At 41.0% G+C, this 13,172-nt stretch overlaps 1 protein-coding gene across 1 annotated transcript in view; it reads right to left on the bottom strand.

The window, feature by feature from the left end:
* Positions 1–1,221: 1,221 nt before the first annotated feature.
* THEMIS (thymocyte selection associated) overlaps positions 1,222–13,172 on the bottom strand; it is an 80,362-nt gene continuing 68,411 nt past the window's right edge. The window contains exons 5-7 of the mRNA XM_077353617.1: positions 9,201–9,345; positions 3,973–4,120; positions 1,222–1,366 (exon numbers count right to left, since the gene is read on the bottom strand). Of these exons, the coding sequence (XP_077209732.1) occupies positions 4,011–4,120; positions 9,201–9,345 (255 nt within the window). The 3' untranslated portion in view covers positions 1,222–1,366; positions 3,973–4,010. The remainder of the gene's footprint in view (positions 1,367–3,972; positions 4,121–9,200; positions 9,346–13,172) is intronic.

Genomic DNA, 13,172 nt, shown 5'->3' with positions numbered 1-13,172 from the left:
TTTTTGTCCTCTCACACCCAGGTGTCAGTCACGCATGCCGGCTCCATACTTTGCTCTGCAAAAAAGTTATGCAGACCTGGGGTATTATTTCTAATGTCCGTGATATTACACAACACCAGTGTCAGAGAAAGGTTAATTTTCCTATCCCCACCACTTTCATACCTCAGGATGGGATGAAGGTTAGAAGGGATGAGATAATCCCTGTCTCTCCCACCCTTTTGTTTAAATCATCTTCTCCCACCACCACCATACCTCCTGTATCCCCCAATAGTGGGAATCCCCAGCCCCGCACTGACCTCCCTATCCTTCCTCCAACCTACCTTCTCAAATTTGATCCCAAATTTTCCCCATAAACAATATAATTAATATGATTAAACAAATAAGAAAAACTTCCTCCTCCCTCCCATTCACAGCAGTGACCTCTATATTATCATCCAGGCCATTTATCCATGCTCCCGAAACCTGTGGGGGCTCTCCACAGCCCATATTTCTTTATCTCCTTACAATTAAGGATGCTTCTGGGACCCTTCCTGTAAAAGGGGCATGATATAAAGGAAGAGGAAATACGGCTACAGTGGCAATTATGTCATAGAATGGTATAATGGCCAAGTCCTTAAATCTTAAATACCTTAAAGGGGATCATTAGGAAAGGGACTAATCCAGGTGATGGCAGAGGTACAGCTAAGCCTGGAGGAGGAACTCCACTGAACTGCCATGAGCCATAGTGGAATCAGGCTAGACTTCCAAGCAGCACCTGCCCTCACCTTTCCTAGGCCCTGTAGTCAGCTAAGATGGAATCCTGACATTAAAGCCTACCCAAGACTTCCACTGCTCAGCAGCACAACTGAAGTCTGGTACAAACTCCACCACTGATTATCATGTGGTTCCTCAGACTCAGGAATCTGAATGATTTATGGGCTAGATGATCAGATGTAACAAGTGACAAGGTTCTTTTAATAGGAGAGGATAATTTGGCAAGGTGGTTGAGAAATTTTGTAATAGACTGGAGGATTCAGGCCACCATTGTAGCCTATATGTTGTTGCTACTTAGAAACTGAGGGAAATTAAGACAAGGTCTGGACTGAACCAGTATTCTTCCTTATCCCTCCTCATTTTCCAGGCTACCCCAACAGGCACAATACCTAAAATTCAATCTCTATAAAATCATAAGCATTCTGTGTGTTTTGGTACTATTATCTTTCATAACATCAGTCAGCACACATGAAGTTCTTTCTCAACACTTTATTATACACAGAGATATTTTCCTTCCATCTGTACAGGAATGTATCGTTATGCTTCAGCACTTTACCATCTTCATAGTAAATGGCAGAGCAATTGCACAATCTAATTTAGTTTTCAAAGGATTCTGAAAAATAAAGGGAGCAAAGGATCAGGATTATTTTGTAAAATGATCAGAATGCTTCATCCATTGTTTGAAGGGCAATATGAAATGTCATTAAAAGGCTACTTTTTACTATTATCTATGTAGCATTCACTACTAGACAAAGAGAAGAAGATACCACTGAATCTGAACTCAAGACTGCACAGGTCTAGTTTCACCATCTCTCCAAACACTAACCATTCGATTCCCAGGGTAATGGTATATGTATGTGTACATATACAAAATTCAGTATATGCCAACCCTAGCTGCATTTAGTTATTTATTATTTATTTCTAGGGTTTATATCCTACCTTTTAGTTCAATCAGGCCAGTTAGGCAGATAACAAGTAGAAAAACACAGCAGTACAAAAATACTTCATAAAATGAGTTAAAAGTGCATATACATAAACGTTCGTATACATAAAAACATGGAAATGTCAATTAAAATATAGGACAGGAAAGAAGGATTATTGAGGGCTGAGAGTCAAAGTTAGGATTTTGCTTATATCTGTGTATGAATAGCTTAAGGCACACTCTAATCAAAACCACTTTTTGTCCTTGATAGTCCTGGACTCCTTCCAACCGAAATAGCTGTGAGTGGCTAGGGATAAGTTAGAAAAAGTGGGCCTTTTGCCTCATGCTCAATTGTCTCAAAATAAGGGAAAGGTAAAATCTTTCCATATAATAAAATGTGTGCCATATTGATCTCTCCCTCCAGCCCCATTTCATACCCTCACAGCAAGGCACTTACCGCTGTCAGGGAAAGGGCTCTTTCCTCCCACTCCCTTCCCCTTATAAGCTGCCTCTTCCCAAGGAATTCAAAGTATGAGAGAGACTGAGCACTGGCTTCCCTATTAAGCTTCTTGCCAGCTCAGATACTATCCGCAAATAGTTTTCTAGAGCCCATTGTATTTTTTCACACAATGGGGATTATTGCTCATCTCTAATAAAACACAGATTCAGGATATAGAGCGTCAGCATGATCTGCCTAGAACACCTTATTACATGAAGCAGAGATATGTGCTCTCCACAGCAGCCTATTTGACTCAGAATGTTAACTTGCTTAGGACAGTTTTCACAATGGCCCATTATGCACAGGGGGAATAACGTACATTCGGGGTGGAATGGTGGCGACTAAAATCACCGATAACGCACGGAGCCGGCTGCAACCGGCCGCAGCTTCGGTGCATGCCGCCGAAAAAGCCGTGTTCGTGTAACGCGGAAGAAAGTGCAGCTTCTGGGTGACCGGGGCGCAACCAGAAGTGGCGCCGGGATCGCCACGTGCATAATCGGTTACTCTGGGTTTTGCCGCCGTTGCTCCCCGCCCCATGCATAACCGGTGTGCATCGCGTCTTCCCCCTCCGCGTTTTCCACGTGACCCGAAATCGCCGTGCATAATGGGCCAATGTGGCTTTGCCATCTGCTGTATCTGCTAAATTGTGTGCCCATGTGTTTAGGCTACACAGTAAGAAATCTGATTAAATATAATGGTTATTCAAAATAATTTTATGTGATATAATTTTAAACTGCACTGTATTTATAAGGAACTCTTTAAATGTTTGAGTTCTTATGAGTTCTTATTGAGGTGGCAATTAAAATGATGGGAAAAGTCACACTGATTCAATATTCAAAGCTGGGGAAAGATGTCCCTGGTCACAGGCATCCCCCGCTTAACCAACACCCCCAAGCAATGGCCCTGCTCCTTCAGGGGGAGTGTAGCCCTATGCAGAGCAGGAGACACCTCATTTTCTAGATATGTCTTTTGGCTCTCCAGTAGTCCATCTTATATATAACTGCAGATTGGGTCCAGAGATCTGTTTGTGAAAATGCTGACAGATATGGGATTTCCCCTTGGTTGCCTTTCTCTCAGCAGTCTTTTCCAACTCTGGGAAAGTGCATTCTTGAGGCTCTGGACTAGCCCTCAGGATTAGTGATGAGGACAGCTTGCTCTCTGTTGACAGGGAATTTAAAAGGCAAGTGAATTAAGATTTGAGGGTCGGATGTTTGAAGAGCAAATGTCTTAATTAGGAGGAGGGTAAAGGTAGTAACTTGAAGATATGTTCTGTTTAGACAGTAGAAACAGAACACAGAATTTAGACATAAATAACTTTCTAAAACTATATAAGTTGAGAGACCAAAACAAAGTGACAGAGGAGGAAATTCTTAACTCTTGGGGGGATTCAAGCATATGGAAAGAGGGAGCCCCTACCAGCGCTAGCCCCCACCCTTAGTAGCCCCGGCTGTGGCCTTTCCAGGCCTCGGTGGTGCTGCTGGGGGGAGGGGTCGAGCCAGTCTCTGCCACTGTTCCTGTCACCCTGAGCAGTTCTGGCCAAGGCCTGGGCTTCCTGGGGCAGCAGGGGGAGGAATGGAGACCCTGCCAGTGCTTTCCCTCCACCCCAAAAAGGACCACTAAGGCCCCTCGAGCCCTCAGCTGGCCTGCCCAGGGCAGGGGAAAAGAACTAAGGGAGTCCCTGCCAACGCGCCTCCCCCCACCCTGAAAAGACCCACCATGGCCTCTCCAGGCCTAGTGCTGTATTTTTTAGGTACAACAGGCTTTTTTGCTAGTTTAAAGATAATCCCAAGGCACTCACATTTTTCTGTCATCTTCCTTAGTGGCTCTACTTTATAATTAAATGGTCCTTCTTGAGTTCTTTTTTGTAATGCCATTAGTAACATTCTTGTCTTCATCATCCAATTCATGACCAGCACTGGGCTTATTTTCAGCAAATGTTTTCCTTGCTGAACATAAAAAAGAAAGCAGGAAAGATATGGAGTGAAATGTCTACTGTGCAAGAAGAGTTCCGACCTTGCTGACCTTCCAATTATTTACGCCAGTCACAGTTGTAAGAAACTCACCACTAGACCTGTGAACCAAGCAGGGGTTCCGGCTTGACCTTTCTTCAGACAGCAGCAGCTGCAACTTCCCGTTTGTCAAGAAGGGTCACTTTTGAAACTGAGTGTGGGATGTAGGACTTGGGACTGTGGTTAAAAGGGAGCCCACTGCAAATGCACGCTGCACCAGACCAATCTATTGAGCACACTGAATTTGACATTTTCTATGGCTATTCATTTCAGCACCGCTTGACAGAGCTTAAATCATCTTGAAGCCCAGAAATCAAATGCTACATGACGGCATGCGCTGGGCTGCTGACAACCCCACAAGGCTCAGTAAGAAGTGTATTTTATAGTATAATTTTGTGATTACAGACAGGCACTCCAGAGCATGGCATGTTGTATTAATTCACAGCCAGGCATTCTGGCTTTGCCCTCTTGCCTCCAAGCAATATAATGGTGAATTACTACCCCCACATTGCCATCTTTGTTGTGAAGGAAATAAGACTTGTCTGCTTATTCATTTATGAACGTGCAAAAGAGGGCTGGTTAAATAGAAGTATCCAAAACAGAAAAAATCAACTGGTTGGCTATAAAAAATAATCTTTTCTTGTTTATAATTGTTCCAATTTATTGAAAAAATGAATAACTTCAATAATTAATATTTTTCTCAATAGCCCATTTTCAATGTTCTCATAGCCATAGAGCAGTTAAGAGTCCTCCATGAAATGCTGAGCCTGAGGGACTGTTTAAATGAAATACTTGATGATATTGAGACATGACTCATTTAAAAATAAAACCACTGAGGAAGAAGGAAACATTGAAAACGGGCTATTGAGGGGGGGAAATGTGTTTATCCGGAACCCATTTTTGATTTATGTTTTCATGCCTTTAACTATGACATCACAGATGAAGATAATATCTATTGAATATTAATTCATTTTTCAATAAATTGGAACAATTATAAACAAAAACAGATTTTTTTTGATAGCCAAGTAGTTGAATTTTTCTATGAACAGTAAACTTTCTTGACATACCTGGAGAAACTTAACTAGACATATGGCCAATAGTTTTTATGTGGGCCACTTTAGGTACCTTAACTGGGTGAAAGGCGGCAAAAACATGTGCTAAATAAATAAAAATTCTCTCAGTGAATTAAAAATTCAATCAAAGCCAAACTACTTGTACTCATACTTACTTTATTCCATCAGAGGCAGCAGAATAAATATGTGGGTAGAATTACCAACTTTAAGTTGGGGTCTAGAGTTATCTTGGAATTACAAGTGATCTCCATCATACAGAGAACAATTACTCTGAAGGAAATGGTAGCTTCCCAGAATGGAAATAACAGTCCTAGACTGGCATCTCATCCATATCGCACTCCTTTACCTTCCCAAATTCTACCCTCCTCAGATATCCCCAAATCCACTGTCTCTTCCCCATCACTGAATGTCCACAGCATTCATTCCAGGCTGGCAAGTCACTTTATTGTCAAATATCTGTGACTGACCCATCTCTCCACATTACTAAGGACTGAATTTCGCACTAAATTCTTAGCAGCCATGACAGTCCCAAAGTAACCCCCCCCCCATCTATATTAAAAGCAACCTAATCTAATATATCGCTGCATTAACTTTCAGGTTCTCCATAGTTCTTCTTCAGGCTAGATGTTACAATTTAAATAATAGGTAAAGGAAAATTCTTCAGGACATGATGTTAAGTCCTTGTCTAGACTTTACAGGATGAAAAATGCAGAACTGTTTCAAATGTTGCTGGTAATCAGCTTATTTTAATGCCCACTGCTGCAGAGCAGTATTAGAACTTTGTTCTCTGTTCCCAGGAGAACAGTGCTGTTTTGTAATCTCACGTCATTATTTTGTCTGGACTTCAGATCCTGGTGTTAAAAGTTGTGATCTGCAGCCTTGCAAGGACCAGGGCTGCTGTGGGTTGTTTCTGGAACATTTGCATATACACAATTGTAGAAGGACATTGCTTTGAGAACTGACCTACAGGCTTTAAACATTTTGGGGAGTGTTTAATTTTTTATATAACTTTAATAATACTGTTGTATCCCGTTGGATCAGTGGTTCAATGTTTTACCGAAAGTCTTAATATGTTTTGCTCTGGTAATTTAAAGGGAGTGGTATGTTTAATAATAATGGAGGTTTGTTCTTTATGGGTTTGCCACGTTCTGGGATCAGAGTATGTTTTGAGAATTAGCTTGCTTGCCTGGCTAGCAAAGCCAATGTGCTTGTAAGCAAAGGGAGCTCTATTGGGAAACTGTTCTTGCGATGGAACTGCTGTTACACAGATATGCAAAGTGACTTTACCGGCCATCTTCAAAGGTTTGGTAAGGAATTCAGGACAAAGCCTTAAGGCGTAATATCATTATTTGCCTATCTGTGAAGCCTCATTGAGGTTCTGAAACCCAAGTAACAAATTGAGAATAAATATCCAGACCAAAGCTGGAGATTCATTCTGCAGACATCTGAAGTTCCACTCATTGTTATGGCCCTTGGCTAAGGCTAACTATATTCTTGATATTGTTTTAAAAGTTATTTGCCATTGCTAAAGGTTTGAATTGCCTGCTTGGGTGCTGCAGCGTTGTTTATGCTTCAAGCCACCTGCGAGATTTGCCTGTTTGGTTTTTGAGACATACTGTCTTAATCTGGAAAGAAAGCTGTTGGTACTCAGTTGTTTGAGCTAACTGAATAACAAAGTTATAGATCGTTCATCTGATGAGAGCCACGATGTTTATGCTAATGATTAAAAATTCTTTAGCACTGCCTATCTAGTGATGTATTTGTGAGATAGACCTGATATATGTATGTGTCAAAGGATGCTTTGTAGAGGTGTGGTCAAGTGACCCATAAAAATAAATGATTGTTTATGTAAAATCGATTCAGATAACCTAAGATGGTTCTAATCTTGACGATGATGCTAATCTTCAATAAATTCTCTAGTACTATGCAGGATCTGGATCTGCTTTATGGGCTTCACAGGTTCGGGGGAGAACTGACAATCTGGGAAATATGTTGTTTTAGAAGAACCATTTTCCTTCTGTTCAACCTAATACCCTCCTATCTCTTCATTCCCTCTGACAGCAGACGGGCTGTGGCTATATAAGCAGAACAGCTGTAGCCAATTCCAGAAAGTCTCCGCCCTCGCCTTTTCTCCAGATCAGCAATCTTAGCCTCAAGGGTACAAACTCTTTTTATCTTGTGTAAACCGCCATGAGACCAATGGAAGAGCGGCGGTATAAAAATCAATTAATCAATAATAAACTCAGTTCTTCAGTCAATAATTCATTGCACCTAGCATATTGTTGTTGTTGTTGTTATTTAGATTTTGATTTCCCACCACTCCCGAAGCTGGCTCATGGCAGGTTACAAACACTCCATACATAATAACCTTGATAAAACCCCATTAAAAATATCAAAAAGCAGAACATAAAAATTACAACATAAGGATGATGACATTATAAAACAACTACCCATCCACCCCCACCCCCCAAATAACATCCAATAGAGGAAGTGGTGAGAGGGAGCCATAACCTGATGCCAATAGATGATCCGGGCATACTGTTGCATTAGCACCAAGTTGTATATGCATACAACTTCTGCTGTGTAGGCAAATGGGCATATATGCTGTACATTGTGCAATATGTTTTATAGTCTCCATGATCTTCTGGCTTTCTATCCTCATGGGTCGTTTTGACTTTTAATGCCATGACTGAATCTAAGGTGGTTATTCTTAACTATGCAAAACAAGAGGGAAAGTGCCTGTTGTTCCTTGTTCCTTGTTCCTTGTTGTTGAAAACAGATCTTTAAGTCAGTCACCTCCTAACATTTTTCAGATGCTTTGTTGTAGCCTTACTTTGTTTAGCAAATTTTTATGCCACCTCTGTAGAGCCCTTTTCATGGCAGTTTGCAATTAAAATAATGCATAACCAACATAAAAGCAAACAAGACATGAAAACAAGCATGGGAATATAAAAACAGCACAAAAGTACCCATTAAGCAAACCTCAGGTCAGAAGTCAACTATTAAACACCTAGAAAGGCAAAACCACGAATTAGAAACTTGGGTAAAAGAGAAAAGTTTTGCATAGTGCCTAAAAAAACAGTAATACAGTCTCAATAACATAGTATTTAGATACACCTCAAATGCACACCCCCTTTTTACTCAGCCATACACAGCTGGCAATTTGGCAAGGCAAGTCGCAAAGTAGACTAACACCTAGAGCTGAATTTTGGAAGTTTAATGGCTGAATTTGGTTTATAGCCATTGCTAGAACTTGTACTTGCACCCCTCAGATCAGGAGATCAGTTCCAAGTGTGTGTGGTGAGCAACCAAAATCATGCAAAATATTTGGTGCACATAAAGCAGAATTTGTATTGTAATGTGCCATGTGCATGCATACGTCCTTATGCCCCCCGCAGGGCACTTCGCTCTATGGGTAAAAATCTGCTGATGATCCCAGGACCTCGGGAGGCATGCCTGGCCTCAACAAGGGCCAGGGCCTTTTTGGTCCTGGCCCCTACCTGGTGGAATGAGCTTCCTGAAGAGCTGCAGGCCCTGTCGGAGCTCTCTGCCAAACCCGGTGCTTCTGCCAGGCATTTGTCTGAGGCCAGGTGGTGGCCCAGGGGCTAAGATTAGGCCCCTTTCCCCAGGGGGGGGAAGGCCAGTATTAGACTGGCCTAGTTCCACAGATTGTTCCACCCTATGCCCAGTTATCCACCCGCTCCCTTCTGCCCATCCAGTGGGCCTGTATGGGAATAGTTTTATTTAATCACCATCATTGCAACTGAGTCATTCTTTATGGGGTTTTAATGGGGAATATTAATGGTTTTAATGTACTGATTTGTACTGAAACATTGTGAACTGCCACAAGCTGGTCATACAAATCGAATACATAATAATGATAATCATCATCATCATCAACATACATACATACATATTACAAGGCTTTGAAACATTCAACTGACCTCTTATCACAGGACTTTCTTCAAATGTAGCTGTCTCAGACATGTCATTCTTGTGCTCCAAATCACTTTGACAACTAAGCTGCAGACCCAAAACAGCAGCAGTGGGATTTGAGAGCCATTCTGCATTGGCTTCTGCATAAAGATTCTGAAATTACACAGGTCAACAGGAATCATTTCTCTCAATTGTAAATCAGAACAAGATGCTATTCAACAATAAGACAAGGAAAGACAATGAATATACTTTAGGCCATTTGCTGAGAAATTGCAGTGGAATCACCAGTGAAACTGCTGATATCCTGGTCTTAAATCCAATCAATTATGACCTGCCAGATTCTTTAGTTCACTCAGGTGAACCAGGTTCTGCCTCTGACCTCTACCAAGTTTTAGGTTTGCCAACCTCCAGGTGATGGTTGGAATTAAAACTCACCCCCAGACTGCAAATATCCATTCCCCTTGAGAAAATGGCACCTTTGACTGGTGGACTCTATAGCACAGTGAGCTGAAGTCCCTTCTTTTCCCAAATTCCACTCTCCCCAGGTTCTAACCCCAAAGTTTCAGGAATTTTCCAATGTAGAGTTGCCAACCCTAAGTCACACCTGACTATGTCCCCTGTCCTCATAGCAATGACTATTCAGTCCACTCAGGCGGTCATTAGTTTAAAAAAAAAATGTACCAAGGAATCCTAAGAAGAAGTATGCATGACTGGAACAAAAGCTGCAGTGTCACCCCGATGAGTTTGTACCAGACCAAAACACACACACACACACACACAGTTACACAACTTAAACAGAAGGACCAAAGTATAGAAGTATGATCTGTTCAGCCATCAAAATTCCTTCTTCTGTAGCTGTTGCTCTAATACTTTCTCTGGATGAGGGTTGAATAAATAACAGGCATCCTGTAATCTCTCAGCCACTAGTGTAAGATTCAAATGGGTAGCCATATTGGTCTGAAGTAGCACAATCAAATCAGAGTCCAGGAGCACCTTTAAGACCAACAAAGATTCATTCAGGGTGTGAGCTTTCGAGTGCATGCAAGCACTCTTCCTCAGACTAAGAACTCCTTACATGACAGGGAATATATAGCAAAAATCAATTCTGTTACATCAGTAGACTGTGTCACAACCAAATCCAGCCAATGATAATCCTTTGTCAAAACAGCCAAACCCTAGAATTCAGTGTACTTTAAACAGGGAGAACCAAACTGCCTTTTATTAGTGTGCTGGTCTTAAAGGTGCTACTGGACTCTGATTTTATAGTGTAAGACTGTAAGGTTCTTTGCACTGGAGAGTGTTTTAAAAGCCTCTGATCTCTTGGGCCTCCAGAATAAAAGGCTACAAGCCACAGTACATCTCTCAGAATGTTGTGTACCCTTCTTCAAACCTTAGAGATCACCTAAATAGCAATCCTTCACAATTTATATTGTTACATGTTCCCTGCTTCCCTGAACTGTGAGAAGTTCAAAGGGCATGGCAGAGTTGGATCTTTGTTGATGAGAGAACACTAGAGACTTCTGGTGTCTTTGTAATACTTATTTTACAGATAGACAAACAGAGTACAGACATTCCTACAACGCACCATATCTTGTACCCCACAACTGACCCCTGAGAGAGAGAGAGAGAGAGAGAGAGAGAGAGAGAGAGAGAGAGAGAATCTCTTCAGCTTCATTTCTAGCTGCTTCTCTCTCTGTTTCAAATGTAAAGTGCTTTTCCTTCATGCAGACACCTCCCCCATTCTTAGCTCTCTCTGTGTGTAAACTTTTTCATTCTCATTTGTCTTTGATCATGAGAGAGAAATCAGAACAGGATTTTCAAAATGATTATCCCCCACTGAGGAAACATCAACATCCATTTCCAGAAACATGACATGTTGACAAAAGAAAACTGAACACTAGCTCCACAGTGCTCAAGTAAAAAATGCTGAGATACCATATAGGTTATTTTTTCTTTCTTGAACAACCCAGTGGCCATGCAGTCTTGAACAGAACAGCATCTATTTGTATGCTTGCAGAAGCCACTGCTACCAAAAATTTAGCCACAGCCAAAGTAATATCAGGATCCATATCAACCATCAGGAAACACACAGAAACAAGGGAAACCTCAGAAACTATCACCAGTTGTATCCACAGATCCCTAAAAGGGGACCACATGGGTTAATACAAATATGAAATGTCTATTTTCTATATGTGCACTTTAACCAAACTTAACAGAGCTATGTCTTTAAGAGCACACAGTGTATAGTGACTCAAGTCTAATTCAAAAGATGCATAGACGAAATTCTGTTCACAGAACTCTGCCTGCCCCTTTTCCCCACCTATGACAGTATGAAATGGTGCCCCCTCATGCTAATCTTCAGGAATGGGATACTGCCTGGCATTGGTGGGCTTGTAGAAATAGGTGAAAATCACCATCTCTTGCATATGCAGATCTGCTTGATTGGAACTACCCCAAATTACTGTATGTTTTAACGAAGACTGTTTCATGTATCGTTGACTAGTTTTAATGTAAACCGCCCTGAGCCTTCGGGGAGGGCAGTATATAAATCTAAATAAATAAAATAAATAAAATAAATAAAATAAAAGTTTGACATTTCAAATTGTAGCCATATATTTTTCGCCATATGTATACAGGAGTAACTGTCTGTTCAAATTTCTGTAGCTAGAAATCACCCAGATGGACAGATGTCACATATGCCATTTCAACAGACTTGTTCAACATTTTATTGTGCAACCATGGCCCTATCAGATGATTGCATCATCAATGAGCTATTTGGGAAGTTAGATAAAACGTTTGGTTTAGTCTTCTGGTACTTTTCCCTCTTTGACAAACACATGTCAAAAACTATTGGATGGACTTACATGTGCATATCCGTGGCTGCTGCCTATGTGCACAGTTGAACCAGGGCTAATGAACATATAGAAGTCTATCCTATTAATTCAACATGTGTTATAGTGCAGTTATATAACCTGATCCTTAAATAAAATTATGTTGTGATTCTGTTCCCTACTCACCCACAGAATGATAGTCCACACATCAGTTCTCAAAATCAGCTTAATCGTGGAACTACATTACCAGAAGTAAGGACAACAAGAACGAAACCTTCAGAACAGATGGATTTAAAAAAAATGGATTAAAAAAATTAAACTGCTGCTTGCTTGCTCTCTTTTTCTAGCTTCATCATTAATGCAGCATGGGGCATAATCCTTATTTTGAATTATAGTCAAATAGCTCTGAATGAAGACTTTATTTCAATAATGATACCAACTGGGAAATTTGTCTACTCAAAATAAATGTGTATAAAGACTGGGATAATATTCTCAATGAAGTCAATCATTTTATTCTTTTTAGAATCTGTTTCATAAACAATTTCCCTGAGGCATTTTACAAATAAATTGAGATCTACAGAACTTCAATATTTAAGAGTGAGCCACATTTCAAAAATTAGATTTCCAATTCAGCTTACACTGAAATAAGATATTCCCCTAGCATAATGTGCTGCAATATGCACAGTTAGTAGACTGCATTGTGCCTTTAAAAGGCTAAAAACCAAGGCCACTGCACAACGAAGATGCTTAAACCTGATGAGCCTGTTGAATAAGGTATGCTTAATTTCCTGTTTTGTTATGGCCTATAAGACCAGTTCATGGTTCAGAAGCTTCTTGGACTCATTAGATATGGCCTGCATGCAGGAATTTCTGAAGAACATCGGGAAATATTGGCTTGGATACAGCAGCCATTTCCAGTGACAGAAGGGATCTCAGTTAGCAGAATCAAACTTCTTCACTTACCTATTCTCATGGTGACCCAAGAGGCAGAGCCCATTGTACCCAGGAATACAACAGCCGCTAGGATGCATACTTGCACTGTGGCCTTCTTGGGGGGTGGCTACATGGCAAAAGCTCCTGCCCACCCTTGGACTCCTGAGGCCCCGCCTGCAAACCTCAAGCAACATTCTTGACCCAGAGGTTACCAAC

This window comes from Paroedura picta, chromosome 1, assembly GCF_049243985.1.
Source record: "Paroedura picta isolate Pp20150507F chromosome 1, Ppicta_v3.0, whole genome shotgun sequence".
Lineage (NCBI taxonomy): Eukaryota > Metazoa > Chordata > Lepidosauria > Squamata > Gekkonidae > Paroedura > Paroedura picta.
This window is presented reverse-complemented; position numbering and strand designations above follow the sequence as displayed.